The 23,526-nt window shown below is 43.6% G+C and overlaps 1 protein-coding gene across 2 annotated transcripts in view; it reads left to right on the top strand.

Moving 5' to 3' along the window:
- Nucleotides 1-23,526, top strand: part of ADGRL1 (adhesion G protein-coupled receptor L1) — a 270,982-nt gene that overhangs the window by 104,630 nt on the left and 142,826 nt on the right. For both annotated transcript variants that reach the window (XM_083184977.1, XM_083184976.1), the window contains exon 2: nt 5,707-5,840. In XM_083184977.1, coding sequence (XP_083041103.1) covers nt 5,771-5,840 — 70 coding nt within the window. In that variant the 5' untranslated portion in view covers nt 5,707-5,770. The remainder of the gene's footprint in view (nt 1-5,706; nt 5,841-23,526) is intronic.

Here is a 23,526-nt window from a genome sequence, read left to right as displayed (position 1 = left end):
AATGATCACGCTGCACTGTATAATGATGCTGAGTATCTCTATACACTGATAATGATCACGCTGCACTGTATAATGGTGCTGAGTATCTCTATACACTGATAATGATCACGCTGCACTGTATAATGATGCTGAGTATCTCTATACACTGATAATGATCACGCTGCACTGTGTAATGATGCTGAGTATCTCTATACACTGACATTGGATATCATGGACTGGATAATGATCTGAGTATCTGTATGCAATAATAATGAACACACTGCACTTTATAATGAGTTGAACATAAATAATTCACTGCTTATACTTTACGAACATTTAACCGTGGGCTCAGTCATTTCTTTATTTTATAAACATGCGGATTGAGTAAAAGGATTGGCTTCATGAAGAGGTGTAATGTGGGAAGAAGAGGGTGAGGATGTGGCACAGAAATGACTGCATGGGGAGACACATGGTGTAACTCCTGGCTGAAATATCTGTGTACACTGATAGTGAGCATGTTATCCTGGGGAATATCTGGGCTTCTGTGTTCATGTCTAGAGCCCCCTGCGTGGTGACACTGCTTCCTACCGTCCTCAGTGAGGGGTATATTGATGCTGTGGGGGGGGGGGGGGGGGGTAGATCTGAGCTGGCAGTAATTACAAACTATGTTAATCGTTATTCACTCTGCTCCTCCAATTAGACTGACACAGATCTATCAGCAGTTACTCTCATGATGAGAGGAGCAGATCTACTAACTTGTGTTTATATGTACAGGTATCTGTCTATGGGGGCGATTCAGAATCGCACGCTGCAGGCGGAATTCACTTCCCTGTCCGATGTTTGGGATTTGCGCATCTGCGAATATGTGCAAATCCCTGGAGCGAACACCTTTGCGTTCGCTCTAGGATGGGACGGCAACTGAATTTGGCTATCTGCAGCGAATAAAAGTCAGCTTGCACACTAGATTTTTTTTGGGGGGGGGGGGGGGGGGGCCTGTGTGTATATGCTATATATATATATATATATATATATATATCTGCATTGGTACAATTATGCAATTACTCTTCAATGGTGATTTGGTTAGGATGTGATGGTTTGGTTTGTTGGTCAGTAGGGAGCTCTGCTTTATGTGTCTGTGAGGACCCTGTGTTCTGTGTGCTGCTCGGTGCTACTAGACAGATCCATACATGCAGTCAGTGTATATCTGCGGGACCACGACCTCTTCTACCTGTGCTGCTGTGTGGGAGGGCGGATGTTTATTAGATTGTTTCCTGAGCTAAATTTATCTGCACTGATTGTGAGTTCTCAGGAGACACAAGGGGATAGAAAGAGACAGAAAGAAATAACAAGGAGAAATATGTTGTGGACAGAGAGGAGCGAGAGAGAGAGAGAGAGAGAGAGAGAGATAGAGAGAGGGAAGATAAACCGTCTCCTATGGCTTTATTGTGTGTTATACATAGCATATATAGATAGATATGTGAGATTGAGGGATGTATAGATGTCTAGTTTGTAGATAAATAGATATGACAATAACACAGATACAGGTAGATAGATAGATAGAAACTGAAACACTGGCATACGCTGACACACAGATGCTGGCACACTTACAGATGCTGACAGGCAGGCGCTAACACACTGAAGCTGACATATTCATACACGGACACTGACAACACAGACAGATGCTGACACACGAACAGACCGAGTCTGGACAAACAGTTACTGACAGATGCTGACACAGATGCAGACACATGGATGCTGACACACAGTCAGATGCTGATACACGGAGGCTGAGAAACATATACACTGACACACAGATAGTTGGATGCTGTTACGATGACACTGATACACTGACAAGCAGACACTGAACATTTTGCCTTCCCATGATGTGTGTCGCTTGCTTGTTGTACACATATGTTTGTGAGAGGGTGCAGAGGGGTTACCCAGGTAGCTGTGAGCTGTGGTGTGTGTGTGTGGGGGGGGGGGGGCACACACACACCACAGGCACACACACACCACAGCTTCCTGGGTAACCTCTCTGCACCCTCTCACAAGATGTGTTAGCAGGAAGGGGGGTAAGAGCAGGGGAGAGGTTTGGCACAGTGAGAGCAGGGGAGAGGTTTGGCACAGTGGCCGTCCTTGGTGTGAGCACAGGACTGGGGGGGGATCAGGACGCCGCCGGCAATGCAGACAGCCACCGGGAGGGGGGTGCTCCACATTGCAAGTCGCAGCCGCCAGATGGAAGACTAAGAGGTTCCGGGGGCTGCTCAATCACTGCTGGCTACCGGGGAGGAGAAATACCAAATTCATATCTTGAAGTGATAAATAATTACTGTAGATATGAGTGATATGCCCCATACACACGATGCGATTCAGGGTCACTTTCGATTAAATTTGAACTATTTAGTCCAAATCAAAAGTGACCCTGAATCTCACAATGTTAGCCGCATTCGATCCCGATGCGCGGCATCAGGATCGAAAGCAGAGATGCTGGACCCCCACCGTAATCAATATCGATGGCCGCCAGGTTTGCCTGTGTGTCCACCCCAATAGAAAGATAGACAGAGGAGACATAGATAAAATAAATACATTGCATATAAGATAGATAGATAGATAGATAGATAGATAGATAGATAGATAGATAGATAGATAGATATGAACATGAGATAGGGCGATTGCTTGATGGATAGTTAGTAGATTTATTTATAGATAGAAAAGAGAGACAGCATCAGCCATAAGTAGACAGACAGAATCTGCAATCCAGAAGAATTTAATGTTGTTTTACTTGTTTTTAATCCCCCCTTGGGGCAGGTTCCCCCTCAGTTAAGACACATATACCCTGTCCCCTCCTCTCCTGTGTCACAGCTGCTGCTCGGTATAAGCTGTCTGTGGTACTGAAACATTTACTGGAAGAAAAAGGGAGGGAGAGTGACGGGAGGGGGAGAGCGAAAGAAGCATAAATGAGGACTGGAGAGACAGAGGGAAGAGGGGAGCAGTATGTGTGTGTAATACGGTACAGATACAGAGGTGGCAGGCGGCGTCTGGGGGGCTCACAGGGCAAATTTGCAGCTTTGTGTGTCAACCAGAATAAGGACCATTGTTTGTGTAGGCCTGCTACATTTCTCCATGATCTAATGTGCTAGTAATGGGGGACAGAGCTGTGGCGTGTGGGCCATGGGGCAATGGGATAAAGAAGAGTTCATTTGTGAATGGTGGAGATTCATTGTTAGAGGATACTACACAGACATTAGACGTTATAGGGCGGGATGCTCTAAAGCAAAAATGTGGTAAAAACCCGGTATTGGGGCATTTTTGTATGATCTAAAGCCCCTCCGCCGGGGCACCGCTACGGATGGTAATGCATGCACAGAGGGACTCCCGAGTCTCAGACCTGGAAGTCCAGGGACGGCACCGCATTGCAAAGTGTAGTTCTTATCGCAAGAGCATATGCGGTTAGTACAAATACGGTGGGTGGAGGAGAGGGGCCGTGGATGTTAGAGCATCCCGCCCATTGTCTATAAGGACTCCTTTAGGAACAGTGCAGCAGACACACTGAGCATGCAGTGTGGTGTGTGTTTACAAAAGGTTTGGCCTATATAGTGACGGTACAGTATGGCACAATGGGCCAAATGTATTAAGCCTTAAGGCCCACACACACACTGGGAGACTTACTTGAGCTTCTTTCAGCATGAGAGCCGCCCAGTGTATACGGAGCAGCGCATCATCCCTAACCCTGCCACTCATCTGCTGGTATTACTATCAGATGAGTGACGGAATGGACGGTTTTCCATGGAAAGTCATCCACCCTGGGAAAATCGCTAAAACGGGCGAAAAACTGCTCTGTGTGTGTGTGTGTGTGTGTATGTATGTATGTATGTATGTATGTATGTATATATATATATATATATATATATGTGTGTTTGTGTGTGTGTGCATCTGTATATATATATATATATATATATATATATATGTGTTTGTGTGTGTGTACTATAATTATATGCATGTATGTATATATGTTCGTATAGTGTGAATGTATGCGTGTATATATATATGTGTGTGTGTGTGTGTGTGTGTGTGTGTAGTGTGACTGTGTATGTATGTGTGTATATATATATATATATATATAGTGTTCCTTCTAGCACCCGCCATCTTTGAAAACCTATGCAGTTCCTCTTCCCTGCCTGGGGTGTCGCTGTCTGCTGTGGTGTTTCTATCACAGGTTTGGTTTGCATATCAGTGCTGATTTACAGACCATAGTGTGCTAGAAGCACTACAGCAGACAGCGACACCCCAGGCAGGGAAGAGGAACTGCATAGGTTTTCAAAGATGGTGGGTGCTAGAAGGAACACTATATATATATATATATATATATATATATATATATATATATATATATATATATATATATATAAAATGTGTGTGTGTAGTGTGAATGTATATATGTATATACAGTATGTATGTGTAGTGTGCATGTATGTGTATATATGTGTATGTATGTATGTATGTATGTATATATGTGTGTATAGTGTGAATGTATGCATGTATGTTTATATGAGTATAGGGTGAATGTATGTATGTATGTATGTATAGTATGAATGTACGCATGTATGTATATATGTGTGTGTAGTGTGTGTGTATTTATGTATGTATGTATAGTATGAATGTACGCATGTATGTATATATGTGTGTGTAGTGTATGTGTATGTATGTATGTATGTATGTATGTGTAGTGTGAATGTATGCATGTATGTATATATGTGTGTGTGTGTATGTATGTATGTGTGTGTATAGTATGAATGTATATACTGTATGTGAGCGTTTTGTGCTTGGAATTTGTCATAGCTGAGATTTATACATAAATGAGGAATAGAGATGGAGAAAGGTGTGCAAGAGAGAGGGCATGCCAGGATTAATAACCAGGATGGGGGGAGGGAAAGTATGAAGGGGGGAGTGGTGCGCGGGAAATGCAGAGCGTGGCAGGGATATTAAAGGAAGAGGGAGAGTCTAGAGATGAATGTAGAGATGGGGAAAAGATGGACGTAAGACGATGAAAATGGAAAGACAATAAAATGTGTGAGAGATAGATAGATAGATAGATAGATAGATAGATAGATAGATAGATAATTTGCAGGAATGTGGCCACGGATGGATTGTATTATTGCGGGAGGGTGGTGGGGGCCTGCAGAGAGAGATGCTTAGAGGAAGACAGAATGAGACAGAGGGAATGGATGAGGAGTAAGGGATGTGGGGGTGGTGGGAAATCTCTGCATCTCGGAAGCTACGCACTATTACTGGTGGGGAAGGGGAGAGACTGGGGATCAGAGATATGGAGAGACATGCAATAAGGAGGTAGAGAGAAAAGCAGTCTCACACATGTATAATGCATGGCGTCTGCCCCGCACTCCCTCCCATCACAGTGACACAGATAGAGAGGACCGAGCCATCCTTCCTAGTGGTGTCAGTGCTGGTTAACCCTTAGCTATGTCTAGTTGGGATGGCAATGGCTGACCCCCCGTGTTACACTGTATGTCACAGAAATCATATGAAAGTAAAAATACACCACACAAAGAACTCTTTTTCCCTCCTTTTCAAGTGAAGAAATAAATCTGTAAAAATAATTACAGTCACATCAGTACAGTCATTTACCTTTAGATAAACATAACAAAATGGATGCCATTTATGAACATAAGCATGAGGTTAATGCGCAGTCATTGTTTTCTATCTCCGCAGAGATCTCCAGTTGGTGAGGTGATGTTACAGAGGAGCCCTCAGTGACAGGGTTGTGCCGAGCGGTATGGCGGGGGCCTGGCTGGTTTTGTGGGGTCTCTGTTCGGCCGCGATACTGTTGACTTCTTCTACTCAAGGTAAGTTCCCCTTGAACCTCGCTACACCATACCCTGCTGTTCTCCTGATCCCCACATGATTCTTTATTCCCCCATCCCCTTGCTATACCTTGTTTTTCTAGTCATATATTGTGCTATTATAACGTGCCTGCAATGTGGAGGCAGACATTTTATGAGCTGGACATTTTTGCAGCTTGATATTCACTAGGAATTAGTGACAACATTGAGGTAAGTGGCGCTAGTGCTTAGTGAATATAGGACATTTGGGCCCTCATTCATGTGTGCGTGATCTTCCACAATTCGATCACACCCCGGAAGGATGCGATCACACTTTGAATGACAGTGGCGGATGTCAGGGGGGCAGCGATGTGGTGTTTTATGGGAGTAGTTTGGACAATGCAGGTGGTCTGGACCATTTTCAGGGGGTCTGCGTGACATCGAACGCATCCACTGTGACACGAAAGATGTTGCAGTGTACCTACCTTTGCAGCCATATTGTGCCGGTAGGAGTCAACCACAATTGCGATGATGCCAGTATTGCAATCGCATGGCTGTGCGGCCCTTAGCATGCTGGACGGCATTGCCCTGCATTGGGCGGCACCAGAATGCGATAGGAAGCAGTAGCAGATCCTTCTATGTAGTAGAATCTGCTACTGGACCTGAGTATGACCCTTGGATCAAACCACAAAATGGCTGCTTCGGCTATGACTTGGCATTGGATAAACGATTCATTTTTTCCTTCCTCTCCTTGTTCTCTCTACTGAGCCCTCTCCTCCTTTCTTCCTTTCCTGTACTTAATCATTCCACAGAAAACTAATTAACACCTAATTAATGCAGGGATCTCTATAACCTGGGAGTCAGGAACACTCAACGTCTACTGGCAGATAAATAAATGGGGATAATTCTGCCAATTTTGACTTCGTACTTCCGACAAACATAACAAACACAAAGTTTACTTCTCCAGCCGAGATGTTTTTCAGGCGGCAAGAAAAACAAAGACGCTTGAGCAATTTATCTAGAATTATCCAGAAGTTTAATGTGCGTGATCTTGCTAGAACTGGATTTTAATATTCGTATCCCATTGACACTGGCAAAAACATTAGCGGTCGCCTGTGATAGCTGGCAAGTTTGGTATGCCGGATGTGTTCCAGTTTTGACCAGTGTCACATGTTATTATCTTTTATTTATAAGCGCTAGCATATTCCTCGGAGCGGTGTTAGGATTAGTGGAATGTCTGGGATGTCAGCAGTGACAGGGTCATTTAGTAAGGCAATGCAGAACACTGCCATCTACCACTGCACTCAGTTGGTGATATGTTTGATCCGTCCCATCTACACTGCTGGAATATTGGTAGGTTCTGCTTTTTCTATTGGCGCAGTTCTAATGTAACTTGTTTTCTAGCCCTTACAAATTATACTCCACTTGCTTACCCCCTACAGTAAATGTTACTACAGGTCGAGTATCCCGTATCCGAATATCCGTTATCCAAATTATTCCGAAATACGGACTTTCCAGAAAGTGAAATTTTTTTTTTTTTTTGCTAAAAACTCACTGGGGACATTTGTAACAGCATCACTGGGGACATGATATGTAACTGGCACTATATATGTGCAAGACAATGATTGCTTGGCATTCAAATTCAGTGCTGAGATAGTACACACATTTTGTTTCACGTTTTGAAACCTTGTTTTTTGAACAATTAAAATATATTTGTGTGTATTTTATGTGGTAATAAAATATATTTGTGTGTATATTATGTGTTTATACAGCATAAATGCAAGATACTTCAAAATACATCATTGAAATATTAAAATATTCCGAAATACGGAATAATCCGTTATCCAAAATTCTCCTGGTCCCGAGCATTTTGGATACGGGATACTCAACCTGTATTAAACAATTATAAAAAAGTCATAAATATTTATTTGCTGTATTCATATAGCAGACAAATTATTTACATGTAACTATCCTTCACTTGCACGCTGAGTGCACATAGGGCCCGATTCACACCGGCTCGCTGGGCGGCAAATGCGTTTGCAGTCGTGCGCACAGGGGGAAATCCTTTTGGAACCACTCACCATTGGATTCCCCCCTGTTGGCAAGGGCCAAGGAAGTCTAGACTTAATCGCCGCTGCGAAGGCTGTGGGGAGAAGGAAGCCACTGATGACATCAGCGGTTCTCCCACCCAATGGCTGGGGAACGCCTGCGTTTTCTGGGGCACTCCCACAAAATGCTGGGTTACCTCCTCCAATCGGCTGCAAGGTGTCTTTCACCTTCGCTGGCTGTTTTAGTACGGATGGCTCGCGCACAGTGTACCGTGCACATGCGTGGTCGACCGATAATCGCTCATGCTGCAAGCGTGCAGGTCTGAATCGGGTCCATAGCACTCTGTTAGTTCTTTAGGAACCAATAATGCCATTGAGACACAGTGCCTCATGCTTCAGAGATGCCACTGCTTCCTAGGGACTCGATAGCAGTGGAATACTTGCTCAGCCCACAAACTAACTACCTGTTTTGTGAGTAGATAACAGGTTGACTTTAAAGGTGCCCATACACAGTACAATAATTGTATGCAATTTAGACTAGACGGTAGTCGCATACGTTTTGCAATGCAATGAGATGCAACATACTGTTTGTGCTGTGCGATGAGATGTGTGCGGGAGCGCGCATTAAATCGCACCCAGCAATTGTACCGTGTATGGGCACCTTAAACATTGTTCTGTTGTTGAGCACTATGCTGAGCTCACTTGGATGACTGTAATCGAGGGACCACCTGTTCTATGGGCCTAATTCAGACCTGATCGCAGAACAAATTTGGGTACTTGTTTCCTAGCACGGCCACACCGATTTTGATCGGGTCGGAAAAATCGCGTCCATCGCATGCGACCAAATCGCATGCGATGCGACCGACGCGATGGACTCGATTTTTACATTGATTCAAATGTGAATAGGGTCCCCGGGACTCTATTTCACATTGGATTCAATGTAAAATTGTCCCCAGACCCCAATTTTAACCCCCCTGATGGCTCAAATGCCCCCATTGTGAACCGCACCCCACGATTGACGCCAACCCGAAGCGCGGCGAGCGTAGCGAGCCCGCGAGGGGCGGCGGTACGCGTCCTCTGACCTTTTCATACCCCTACTATCCACGTCGGTGTGGAGTTGAGAATACAAAGTGTGGCGAGCGCAGCGAGCCACCGAGCCCGAAGCGTGGCGAGCGGACGCGCCTAACTTCACAGGTATACGCGTCCCCTCGCGGGGCTCGCTGCACTAGCCACACTTTATATTCTCAACTCCACGCCGACGTGGATAGTAGGGGTATGAAAAGGTCGGAGGACACGTACCGCCGCCCCTCGCGGGCTCGCTACGCTCGCCACGCTTCGGGTTGGCGTCAATCGTGGGGTGCCGTTCACAATGGGGGCATTAATTAATACCCATGACGGGGGCATATAAAATGAGAAATTGCCCATATTGGGCCATTTCCCATTGTTTCCTATGTAAAATGTAGTTAATCGCGTCCATCGCATCTTGTGCCATTATAATGGCACAAGACCGACGCGATCAACGCGATTGCAATGTTATAAATATTTTAACATTGAACCCTATGGCAAAATCGCGTTAATCGTGTCGGTCGCGTCGCGTGCCATGTTAATGCACGCGACCGACGCGATTAACGCAATTTTGCCTTTGCCGGCAAAATGTACCAGATTTCAAAGGAAATCGGGTCCATCGCTTGACTCGTGTACCTTAACTGTACACGAGTACCTTTAAGGTACACGAGTAGTAACGACTGTGGCCGTTCTAGGAAACAAGTACCCAAATTTGTTCTCAAAATGGGCAAAACCATGTGCACTGCAGGTGGGTCAAATAGAACATGTGCAGAAAGCGTTAAGGTGCCCATACACAGGTCCGATATGGCCTGTTTCACCCGATTCCGACGGAAGGGGCAAATATACAGATGAAAACTGGCCAAATCGAAGGTGTTTCACATCAGGTCTGATCCGATGCGCATTCCCGTGTGTATCGGAGCTGAGCCTGGAGATCATATAAGCAGCACATATGATAAATCTTAATCAAATGCATCATTGTACATCGCAGGTTGGTTTATCAGCACCCACAAAGTATTGAATCTGATTAGGGCCATAGGTTTGTGCCAACAATCAAACACCGGGCAGGAGAGGTGCTTTCCTACCTCTGCATCCTCTTCGGCAATGCTATGCGCCTCAGAGACTCACCCAATCCTCTCTCAGCCAATCAGTGGCTGCTCATTTATTTGAATGGGAGTTTTGAGATCTCCTGCCCGCCCTCCACTACCGCACTCCACTGCCGGCAACTGACCGGGAGTCATTTTACATATAAAAAAGTGACACATCAGGGGAAATTTACTAAGAAAAATGAGTGAAAAAAATCGTATTTTCTTACGAAAATACGATTTTTTGGGGCGTATACGTATTTTTGGCATTTACTAATTTTCGTATTCGTATTGATGGGACATTCATATTTATATTTACAAATACGAATGAATACACCATTGATAGAATACGCCAGGAATCACCATTCAAAAGAATGGTGGTTCCTGATTTACTAAGCGGCCATATTGAAATTATGGCCGCTAATTAGTGTAAAACGCCGGCGAATGGCCGGCCAAATAAGGCAGTAACCAGAGACGGGGCTGGTAATAAAAAATCAGGGAACCCGACAAATTTTTTAAAACCAGCCCCAGGCTCCAGGACCGGGGCTGGTTCCCAAAATACGGGGGACAAAATGGGTGAATGTTTTGGCCGCGGGACCTTATCTAATAAGTGTCCCCAGGCTGTGACATTACCCTGCTGGCTGGTTTGGCCTGGGGCTGGTTCTTAAAATACGGGGGACCCCTAGTAATTTTGTCCCCCGTATTTTGGGAACCAGCCCCTGACCTGGAGCTGGTTTAAAAAAATCGGGGAACCCCTATTTGCCGGGTTCCCTGATTTTTTATTATTAGCCCTGGCTTTCAGCCTGGTGCTGGTTACGGCTGTGGGGGGGACCCCACGCCGTTTTTTTTTATTTATTTTTCAGGTTGTTTTTTTTACACTCTACAGCCTGCACGGATCTGACTGATCCGTGCAAACTGGCTATACGAATTTGTATTATCGGTCGTATATACGGCCGCTAATACGAATCATTACGCCATCGGAGGGTTACAAAGCAGTCGTATTTGACTGCTTTGTAAATTCCCCTCCGGATCACGACTTTGCATACGGCTGAAACAGCCGTATGCAGTCGTATTCATTTGTATTAAGAATACGAATACGATTTTTTGTATTCGTATTCTTAGTAAATTTCCCCCATCAAGTTCCAAATCACACTGCGCTCTTCCTAACATTAACTGCCATCCCGAGTACAGTGCCCTCCTTGAAACACCAATGGAGCGGGAGTATCGATGGAGGGACATAAATTGAGTTAGGAACAATACTTGGACATCAATGGAGTCAGGAACGGTGCTGGGACATCGATAGAATCAGGCGACACCACAGGATGGAAAAGCTGCAGGTGATTTTACGCAGGGTCTGCAATCCACAGGAATTGGCAAGACTGGAAGCAAAGCAAAAATAACCACAGCATAGACTAGACATCCAACACAGAGTTAGACAACCATAGCACTGAGAAACAGAAAGTGCTGGCTTAGGAAAATTGTACCCACAGGCCAGTGGGGATCAGCTAGGATGCAGGCTGTAGAGAGTCATGTGACTAGACCAGACATGGCTGCACCCATGTTTGGTTCTGGTAGGGTGACCAACTTTCCAAAGGGCCAACCCAGGACAGGGGGTCGCGGGCTCGACAACCCCCCCCCCAGGAAAGTCGGGGGTTAGCGGGCAGCAGCCCTCTGAATTTTTAGTCACTAAGGCCCTTAGTATAGGGCTACTGCCACTGGCTAGGCCTGGCTGGGATTGGGAATGGAAATCCCATTATATACTGACTAAGGCATCATGATCCAATCCAGACAGAGACAGTCCAGAGTCCAGACCAGACCAGTGCAAAAACTTTCAGCATAGCCCAGTATTAGCCCTTAGTCAGTATAATAGGGGGGTAGGAGGCCCGGATGGGAATGGGATAGATGAGAAAGCATATAGAACTTTTTATGATTTATCTCGACTCTCACAGAGTGTCTCACCCGGCCGCATATACAGGCAGGGGGCACACTCAGCAGCACACCATCGCAGACGCAGAGCAGACTGACGCAGAGCAGACTGACAGTCTCAGAGAGTCGCAGTCACAGAGTCGACTCGCAGGCTCCAGCCTCCAGCAGCCGTCGGGTCACCGCCTTCAATTTCCTCCTTCAGTCACGCCAGGGGCTCACCGCCCTGGCTGGCTGCACAGCATTACTGGGAGAGTGGGAGGGGACGCGGTCACGCGGTGGCCGAACTAACCAATGATGGGGAGGCGGCAGCGCACACCGCGTAACAGCTTCCCCTCCCACACTTAAAGTCTAATGCTGTGCGGCCGGATAGAGCAGTGAGCTGCCCGTCACGTCACCAGGCAACAACACCAACAATTTAGTTAAAACGGGGCTTAAAACGGGACTTTCTGCATCCCGGGATGGGTTTGGCTGGGACGCGGGATTTAGGAGGTCTAAATCAGGACAGTCCCGGGCAAACTGGGACGGTTGGTCACTCTAGGTTCTGGAGGGAAAGTCTGTTTGGATGCAGCATGCTTAGTTCTGTAATAATGGCGGCAGATTCGGCAGAGAGCAGGAAACGCCATCTGTCAGGACAAGAGGGATATGCTGAGTTGCCGTCATGTCAGCAATGTCGGGATCACCGAGTAGAGACTGTGGAGATGTTGTGCAGCGTACTGCATGCAAACAGAGAAGATAGAAGCCGGGTCTAGAGACAGTCTGAGGTGACACTGGGTGTTCCCCTGGGAACGCAGGCATGGCGTTCCCTGCTCGCGGATGATTTGCTGACGTCACATGACATCAATGCCCACCCCCTTTTCGCTGATCTCTGACAGAAATATAAGTTAGCTCTGACTGACTTTTATTACCAAAGGGTAGAGAAATCGGTACTTATATGTTAGTTGGGCGCCCACTAAGCTAATTGCTTAGTTTTACGTGTCCCCTCGCGGGGCTCGCCACACTTTGGGCTTGGTGGCTCGCTGCGCTCGCCGCACTATATAAAATCAACTCCATGCCGACATGAATAGTGGGGGTATGAGCGTACTTACTATAGTGGGCGCCCAACTAACATATAAGTACCGAGAAATCATTTGATGGTCCGCGATCATCGAATGATTTCTGTCCCCTTCGGCCGCATGCAAGCGGATGTGTTCTCGGACACATCCCCTCGATTGCTAGTGAGGGGATGCGGTGACAGGCGGTGCTGACCTGTTCACTAGGCTGCGAGTGAACACAACCTAGCAAACAGGTCTGAATTAGGTCTGAATTAGCCACTGGAGTAGGTGCCCATGGCATCCAATCACCTACTCCATATAATTCATTAGAATGCACTTGATAAATGTTACCTCAAACCTGATTGGTTGCCATGGGCAACTTTTATACTAGCTCACTCTTTTCACTGCTTCATGAATAAACGTCTAAATCTTTTAAAAATGAAAAGAGATGATGTTGTCCATAGTAACCAGTCAGATTCTGACTATCATTTCTCTATTGCACCCTAGAAAATGAGACAGAATCTGATTGGTTGCAACTATAATCTCTTTACATTTTAGAAGCTTTAGTAAATGTACCCCTTAGAATATAGCGTTTGAAAAATGTATAAAATGTGGAGTTGACCACAGTCTCCATAAAGGATCAGCATTATAATAATACTCTCTGTTATCTGGGCCCCAGGGAGCTAGTTAACTAGTGACTGCAATCATTTTCTTTTTCTTTAAATTACACTACAGGTTGTGGTTTCAGCTACCATAATGCCTCAGTATAAGTGGCACTAGTGATTTAAAATGGTAGCAATTTTATCATGTATATTTTTAATATCTAGTCATTAATTTAGAACTTATAATTAGAAGAATATATTATTTCTCATGAGGGTTACAAAAAAATGTATATTCCTTCCTTGTGCCCTGATAGGCTGAAAAGAAGAAGCAATGTAAAATAAAAGTCTTCATTGTTTAAATGGGATGCAGTCGATAGTAATAAGGTCGACAGGCATTCGGTCAATATGGTCAAAATGTCGACACAACAAATACAGTCGTGGAAAATGTCGGCATGCGTTTTTCACCTTTTTTTTAACGGTGATTTTTCATACTTTACTATCCAACTGTTGACCTGTTTCATTTCAACCTTTTCCATGTCGACCTATTGTTTGTGTCGTCCTTTTAACCAGGTCGACCTAATGCATGTCCACCTTTTGCCTGTCGACCTACATACTCTTGACCCTATGACCAATACCGGTTTAAATTAGGTGTAGAATATCTATGGCACTTTAGCTGCTGTGGAACTGCACATCCCAGCATGTCCCAACACCACTTTTGCATGATTCAAATCATTTGAGGGCATGCTGAAATGTGTAGTTCCACAGCAGCTGGAAGGTCACAGGTTGCCTACCCTATTTATGTAAAGCATGTTTTTCAACTGTTTTTTTTTTCTATTTTAAATCTATTTGTAGCTACTATTTTCTATTGTTATAATTTTATATAGTTTCTTTGTCCCACTAAGACAGTCGGAATCCTCAGCCGTTTTAGTTTCTTTCAACAGTAACTCGACAGTTGGACTTCAATGTTCCGGTTGTTGAGTGTCTGAATGTTTGTGGATTAGTGAAAATGGCCGCGGATTGGTGAAAAACAGCCGACCAATCCGACAAATCTGACAAAACTGATCCGATTTTAAAAAAAAGCTGGATCTGACACCCTTCAGTGCTGTCACGGCAGCATTGAATAGGTGAGTGCTCACAACCCAGAGTAAATAAAACTTTTAAGGGGCATATGTTTTATATCTTGGAAAGAGGTAAAGTAACGTCCAAGTAGCTTCTGTCGTTTTATAGGGTGTGTTTAAAAAAACGACAGGAGCTGATTGGATGGTTATTTTCTGTATTTCCCAGAATCCTCTGCAATGGAACTATTAGTTGAATATTCCACCATTTTATAGGCTGTCATTCGATAGTCACCGGCCAATTATTTCCTCCGCAGATTGCCGAAAAGCGGGCAAGGGCTGACTTCATTTGACATCAGCTGTACGCCCACCATCGGAATGGGGACAGATTCGGCCCCGTCCCTTCAAACTTGAATCACCCCCTATGTCCTGCCGGAAAATGTAATACGGACAGACAAAGCCATCATTGGCACGGTTCTTATATGAGTTGCTGGGAGGTCAAACGATGTAGAAGAACATTGTAGTTATATTTAGATCCTATTTCATGTTTCCTCGTTGCTTTTCATTCTTTACAGTTGACATAAAACTCAGTGACAGAATCGCATTTCCCTCTGCACAATTCCGCTGAACTCTATTATTTTACAACTTACACGGTGCTGCATCTGACAATGGCCATGGCAGCGCCACCCAAGTGTGCAGTTCACACCGCAAAACACAACACAATTATTTCTTCTTTACAATGTCACACTTGGAACTCTAGCCCAACAGGTTGCGTGCATTGTAAGGTAGACACTTCCATGTCACCTCTGTGACCCACAATCATTTACTTGTGTACGTGTGATGTTGATATATTTCTGCTTCACACTGCGCGGCCAGAAGCCCACTCTGTACACATAAAATGCCCGGGCTGTGATTGATCAAACTGTGCTGTGTCTTAGCGCTGAGTGGAAATCAGAAATTCTAATTTAGAGGGTTGAAACAGATGTGAGTAGGTTGTGGGAGTGTTGCCCCGTGCAGTGATTTATAGGCTTTGTTAAGGCTGTAGAAGAAAGACCTCCTCATACGACGGTACTTACCCAGAATGCAATGCTGCAAGCAGCACAATGTATGCCAGGGAAGATTAGTTGTCCACCTGAACTAAACATATAAATGTGCTGAGCACAGTCTTCATTTCCAATCCCTAATTATGCATTATTGTGCGCTGGATTAAAAATCAAGTTAGCTACTGTGTAACGTGTGTCATTTATAACAATATATTTTGTCATCCCAACATAACGCTAACATAAATTCAATTAAATAGACAGAAGAACAGATTTGTGTCATTTATCATGTGTGACATTCCTGCTTTCTCTGTAGAAACAGTGTTGGGCTGATGCGGAGTTAAACGCAAGCATTGGGGAACAGCACGGTCGCTGCCCCAGGATCCCTCAGTCTCACTTGCAGGAGGTTGGAATGGCCTTTGGAGGCTTCAGGCTTGAACCCTCCACAGTCTGTGCAGCTTAGAGCATCCACACGCTGGTTGATCCAGGTGTACAGATTGGGAAATTGTACTTCATCTTATTTGTCCATTTGTATTGTTTTATGCATATGGAGGAATATAAGCATTTTTTCTATTCAAACCCTGTAGGAACAATTCTATTTTTCCCCCAGCCAAGATTTAGGACCAATTTGTCCCCACAACAAAATGCTAGTTGTGTTTTCCTTTATTTAACTCCAGTGGGTACACACGGTTAAGGGGTGTACACACGCTTCGATTTTGATAGGTTTTCGATTCGATTTTGCTTATAGAAGCAAAATCAAATCGAAATCAAACGGTTTTTAAGACATCCGCATTCGATCCGTATTCGATTCGATGCACGCTCCCGTTTTCTCTATATCGAAATGAAAAATATACTGTGCAGGCAAGGAAATATTGAATTAGAGCCAGTAAATCAAATGTGTACACTGTACCTTGAAATAAATCGATTTCCATATCGAAATCGATATCGAATTTAAAAGTGCATATCGAATGTGAAAGCAAAGGCCAAATTGAAAGGGGGTGGAATTGGCGAAATCGTAAGCAATCGAATCGAAAGTAAATCGATAGGTGTGTGCACACTTTAAGATATGCAATTTGATTCGATTTCGATTCGATATGTCATTCGATTCAATCTGGCAAACAATTTGATTGTGATTTGATTTCCACTATATAATATTGCTTGGCAAGGCTATTTTTCTTTTCGATTTGTAAAAATCATTCGATGCCCAATTGGATTCCGATTCGATTTTGCTTCCATAAGCAAAATCAAATAGGAAAATAGTGGAAATCCCACCATGTGTACCCACTATTAGGCTACAAATTATAACTCCAAAGGTGCGTACACACAGTTAGACCTGGCATTCCATTTGATTTTTATTCGATATGCCATTCGATTTCTACTATATATTCTTGCCTGGCAAGACTATTTTTCTTTTTGATTTCCACTATACTATATGTGAACATGCATTGGGATCTAATTTGCATCAAATGCTGCTAAAAGCATTCGATGTACAGTACATTCGATTTCTATTCAATTTCTATAGGCAAAATCTAACAGAAAAATAGTGCATATCTCACAGTGTGTACCCTCTATTAGACAATAGCTAAATGTCTGCAGACCTAAATAATAGGAGGTCTGTTCCTGGACAGTGGCAGTTCCAGAGTTGGAGCTGCATCACAGTCCAAAAATAGGAGAACAACACCCACTGCCACCCCAACAGCTACCAGGGGAACTCATTGCCAGTGGGGGTGATTACAGCAACTACTGTTAATGAATTTAAACTGGATGCATTTTTGTCCACTAAGGGAATCCTAGAGATATGCCTTAGTCAAGTCAATAGTTACATGTCAAATAGGTTGAACTCAATGGACTAACGTCTTTTTTCAACCTTATTTACTATGTTACTATGGGCCTTTTTCTAGTTTACTCTTTCTGACAAAATCCTTCTTAGATGGACAAAACCATGTGCACTGAAGGGGGGCAGATGTAACTTGTGCAGAGAGAATTAGATTTGGGTGAGTTATTTTGTTTCTGTGCAGGGTAAACTGAGGAAGCCACTGATGTGTGTTAAATAGGCGGAGAAATGCGTTTTGACCTGTATTCTGTGCCCAGATTTTCCGCTAGTACATCTACCCAAGTGTGGCTTGCTGGACTCTGACTGATGCAGGAGTACCTCCAATAATACAGCTATCCGGAGCGCAACTCTGGTAAAGGCAGGGAAACTGCTAATTTGGCAAATACCATTTCCACCTAAGGAATACAAATATTGCCTAGAAGTATCCACCAAGAGCGGGATTGGTAACTATAAGGTGTTCTTACCTCAACAAATCTGCACATATATGCCCGAAAGAATATGAGCCATTCCTAGCCTCATAGCCATAGCCATTGAAGACAGTGACTTTTAATTGTTACATGTTGTTAGTCTTGTCTGTCTGTGTGTCAATACAAAGTGATTACTATGAATTTTCTGTTAATTATTATGTTTTAATAAAAAATTTATATATTCATATATCACAATTGGTATTGTGTGATTGAGCACAGCTGCACCTCTGAGTAGTGTTTGTGGTTATTAGCCACATAGACTGCAAAACCTCCATTTCTGTTTTCCAGAGGTACGCACCCTCTAATTAGGGGCTGCAGCAGTGCCCGATCATTAATTACTGTGTTGCACTCTGCTCTTTAAAGCTATACATTGTGATATACTGCCGTGATTAATAACGAATTGTAGTACATTTGGGACTAGCGCTTTTGTGTGACTTATTGTCACAAATCTATAGTGCAGGGTAAATACTGGCTGCTTTATTTTTACTTCAATATAGATCTCACTTTGAAGTAAAACCCCACCCTAATCTAATTCTCTCTGCACATGTTACATCTGCCCCCCTGCAGTGCACATGGTTTTGTCCATCTAAGAAGGATTTTGTCAGAAAGAGTGAACTAGAATAACCCCCTATGTAACTATGCCAGTCCGGGACTCACTGGCAGTTGGTGCAGGCTCCCCTATTTGAATTTTGGAGTGTGCTACAGCCCCACATCTGCACTACCACCTGCAAAGAAGTCCAGGAACAGATCGTTTTGTCCCTCCTGGGATGGGCCAGATTAGGAGGTATAGTACCATCCAATCAGTTCCTAACCGCCATGTTACCAGCTCTGGGGAAAAGGAGGGAGTTCTATTTCAGATGGGGTGTTGTTATGGGCAACCAATCAGAAATGATCTATTATCTACTAGTAGGTAATAAATGAATAAGTAGATGCTGTTTGACCAATGGCAGTTGATTGGTTGGTACTTTATCTCTTATCAAGGCTTAGTAAATAGACCCCAAAGAACTAACCAATCAGCTCCTAACTCAAAAAGCCTGTTGCATGGTACGTTATCGCTCTTCATTGTATCTCTCTCCAGTGTTGATACATCTCCCCATAAATGACAAAACCTAGCCATGCTTCTGTGTGTGGTCACCAATCTGCTGTACAGAAGTTTTCAATTACCTAGACAACTAGCAAACCAGTAACTGTCCTTTATCTTTCTCTACTTTTTCCAAAACAATTTAGTTAAAATTTCCTTTCACCTATACACTAAACAGATACAGGGTGTGATTCAGGTTTCATCGGGACCGATGTTCCGGGTCTGTGCATGCGAATAGGTGAAAAAAGGCATGTGCAAGTATCACGCTCACAGGGGCTTCGCACACTAAGGGGAGGAAAGGGGACCGAGATCGGACTGTGGCAGGGGAACTGCAGCATTTTATGGGCATTTCCCTGAGAATGCAGGCAGGGCGATGCCTGCTTGGGGAGGGTGGCTGACATCACATGACATCAGCACACGCCCCCTTTTGGCGAACAGCGGTGGGAAATAAATGTCAGTTGCTTACCCGTTCGCTAGGCAGCAAAAGAACGCTGCTGAGCGAGCAGGTCTGAATCAGGCTCACAGTGTCTTATTAATATTATATATATATATATATATATATATATATATATATATATATGTATTTGTATACGGCCCGGCACTCCAACTTAATGATGCAGCTACCTTGGTGCCCTCAGGATCAGAGATGCAATGTAGTAAGGACAAACAGCGGCACTCACAGGAGCAAAAAACCAACGTTTCGGGGACTAGCCCCTTTGTCAGGGGGTCCCCAGATGACGAAACCGGTTGGGCGTGGCCTAAACTGACAACATTGTGCTTTTGGAGTTCCTGACCACGGAGGCCCTGACGGCGGCGAAAAGGCTGGTCCCGGCTATTCAAGTCGTTGGTGCACCGTGTTGGATATCACTGTGGCAAGCTGTTTGCTGTTATCTATGATGTATGTGAGCCTGCACTTTTAGTAAAATTTGTTTTACACTTTGCTCATATCTGCGCTTTTTCTCCAATTTTTTTCTATATATATATATATATATATATATATATATATATATATATATATACATATATATACACAGGTTGAGTATCCCGTATCCAAAATGCTTGGGACCAGGAGAATTTTGGATAACGGATTATTCCGTATTTCGGAATATTTTAATATTTAAATGATGTATTTTGAAGTATCTTGCATGTATGTTGTATAAACACATAAAATACACACAAATATATTTTATTACCACATAAAATACACACAAATATATTTTATTTGTTCAAAAAAACAAGGTTTCAAAACGTGAAACAAAATGTGTGTACTATCTCAGATATTGAATTTGAATGCCAAGCAATCATTTTCTTGCACATATATAGTGCCAGTTACATATCATGTCACCAGTAGTGATGTTACAAATGTCCCCAGTGAGTTTTTAGCAAAAAAAATATTTTTTTTTTACTTTCTGGAATGTATGGTTTTCGGAATAATTCGGATAACGGATACTCGGATACGGGATACTCAACCTGTACAATATATATATATATATATATAGAGAGAGAGAGAGAGAGAGAGAGAGAGAGAGAGAGAGAGAGAGAGAGAGATGCTTATATTTATAAGTACTAACTCTCCCAGGTTTCTAGTGGAAGTGCTGGTACCTATATTTCCCTGCAAAATAAATTACAATCAATTAAAGATGAGAATAATGTGACAAGTATGCAATGTTGGAATCACTTATATTTTAAAACATGCATACGTAGGGAATGTGTAACCCACGAGTGACTTTGCAGGTGAATCTTTCCACACTTCACTGATTTATGATCCTCATGTGCTAGTGATCCCTTTACAAATGATCATACATTATTTATGAATCTCATAGCATATGTGACGCACATCAGCACTGACCGGAGTATGCACAGGTACAGTAGCTGGATGAGCTAATAAAGGGTTTTTTAACACCATATCCTGTCTTCAGTAACAACATGATTCTATTTCATGCCATGTATCTCACATAGAATTATGGGCTTTTTACCTTCAGGACTTCTCTCATTACAGCAATACAACTACAACTCCCAGAAGCACTTGCTGATGACGGCACTGGGGGATTACATATCTTAACCAACGTGGTGACTCATGAGTGCTTGTAGCAGGAAAAGACCGCATATCTTGTTACAGTCTATAGTGTACTGTGGAGCAAGACGTCGCTGTACTACTGGGGGAAAACTATGAGAGCACAGATTTTAATGCTGCAAACGTTATAATGCAGCAGATGTAGTGCAGCGGTGTGTGTTTTTAATGTTTTTCTAATTATGAATAAATTGCTAGCAGTAAATCAGTTGGCTCTCGATGACTCCAATTACGTTCCAGTACAATTTTGCTGGTGGCTTTGGCATCTTGTAACTAGATGTTTTGCAGTCACTAACTCGCAGTACAATAGCGTATATAGGAAATATAACTATATACTCATACGTCAGATAGGACTTTTTATTTAAAAGGTTATTTTACACTTAAAGATAAATCTGCTGTCCTTTTGGGCTCACTACTTTGTCCCCTTATTGCTAGCATGCCGTTTCAACATGGCACCTTAAACCATTTATCTATCGATCGCTGGGGCAGAACTGAGCATGCTCACATGTCACTATATAGACGGAATGGGCTGAACGGGTTACCATGGAGACTAGCATTGGGGAAGGGAGGGTCAGTTGGAAACGGACAGATTAAAAAAAATTGCATGGTTTAGCAAAGAGCATTCTTTAGTACCATTCAAAGTATATAATAATAATAATAAAAACATATAGGTACCAATTTAATGTAGCGCTAATATGCAGATATAAATAAGTATTTACAGTACGCACGTATCCCTGACATGTCTGTGTCTTAGGGATTCCCACAGTCCATACATTTTTGCATTACATATTAGGCGGCGTTTGGCTCTTCATCAATTGTCTGTATTCAGCCCCAATTAGCTAATGTTCAGTTAAGATATAAAAATCTAAATCTATCTGTGCTAGCTTCTAGTTCTTTTCATACAGACACGTCTGGTATTTTCAAGTATAATTTAACTTAAAAATATGCATCTTAAAAGCCTTTTCCATCTTCCTCTGTAGAAAACTCACTTAAGGTTCAATCCATCGATTTACTAACCGCTCCGAAATGTCAGCTTGAAAACACTGCAGGCAACATTATATCGTTCTGCGTCCAGGAAAACCTACAGGAAGTATTATGGAGCCAAGTGCCCGAACGCTCGGCATCCACTATCCCTCTATTTCTCCAAATTTCACATTTCCAGGATCATAGTACAAATATTGGCGAAGGAGAAAAATCACTTAGCCCCAAACCACAAAATGAATAATTTATGGCCAAATGTACACTTAGCAACTCTTACTTTTTCACATGCTAGCGATCAGTCTGTATAAGTAGTACAGTATGTGTGGAAATGGGGATGGGTGGGATTTATTAAAGCTCGGAGAGAGATAACAGAGCAGATGTACTTAGCTTTGGACAGTGATAAAGTTGAGAGGGGGGTAAAGTTCCAACCACCTCCTGACATTTTTTAAACACAGCCTGTAGCATGACAGTTAGGATCTGATTGGTTGGTACTTTGGGCCTGATTCAGGTTGGCTTGGATGGTGGTGGTGAGTATCACACTTACTGAGGCTTTCGGGGGGGGGGGGGGGGCAGGTGACTGGGGCAGGGAAATGGCCAGCTTATGGGTGTCCCCATTAAACCGCTGGGGTTCCCCCTGGGAATGCAGGCTAGTGGATGCCAGCTCTGGGCGGGTGGCTGTCGTCATATGACGTCAGCACCCGCCCCCTTAACGGCCTTTCTCCGTCGGAAATAAAAGTCAGCTTAGACTGAGTTTTATTTGCGAAAGGGGGAATAAAAAATGTGATGGTCGCATCTGCCCCAAAGTGCCTACAGATCAAAAATGTTCATTTGCTTTTAAAAATTAATTTCTTCTCATTTCCATAGGTTTTAGTTGTCCATAATTCCAGAAATGGACTCATCTGAAATATTTGCTCGTGATTTATCCCCCATATTTGCAGACTGTTGTATAAAAGAATCATGTGTGTGTGTATATTTTTGTGTTTCTGACATATAGTAGAGTCACGGCATGCTGCTGCGTATGCAACACTATCTGATTCCCATTGGAATGTTTGTTCTCACTAGCTCCCATTCAATTCAATGTACAGGGGTGCCGGAGGGGGTCTCAACAGTCGGGATCCCAACAGGCATTTACCGGACGTCGGGATCCCGACAGTCAAAACACCGACAGCGGGGTTCCAGGCAGCCGTCGGCTGTTTTCCCTCATGGGGGTCTACGACTCCCCTAGAGGGAGAATAGAATAGGTGGTGAGCGTAGCGAGCCACCACGCCTGCAAGGGGCTTAATTGTGCTCACGATGCTGTCGGGGTACGGCCAGTCTGGATCCCAACGTCGGGCTAATGACTGTCAGGATCCCGACTGTCGGACCCCTGTACCACACCCAATGTACAGTGGAGGCATAGGTATAGTGTATGCCCTGCTCTGTAATAA

Source organism: Crinia signifera, chromosome 4 (assembly GCF_055691185.1).
Source record: "Crinia signifera chromosome 4, ASM5569118v1, whole genome shotgun sequence".
In the NCBI taxonomy this organism is placed as follows: Eukaryota; Metazoa; Chordata; class Amphibia; order Anura; family Myobatrachidae; genus Crinia; species Crinia signifera.
Note: the sequence above shows the minus strand (reverse complement) of the source record. Positions and strands in the feature narration are given on the sequence as shown.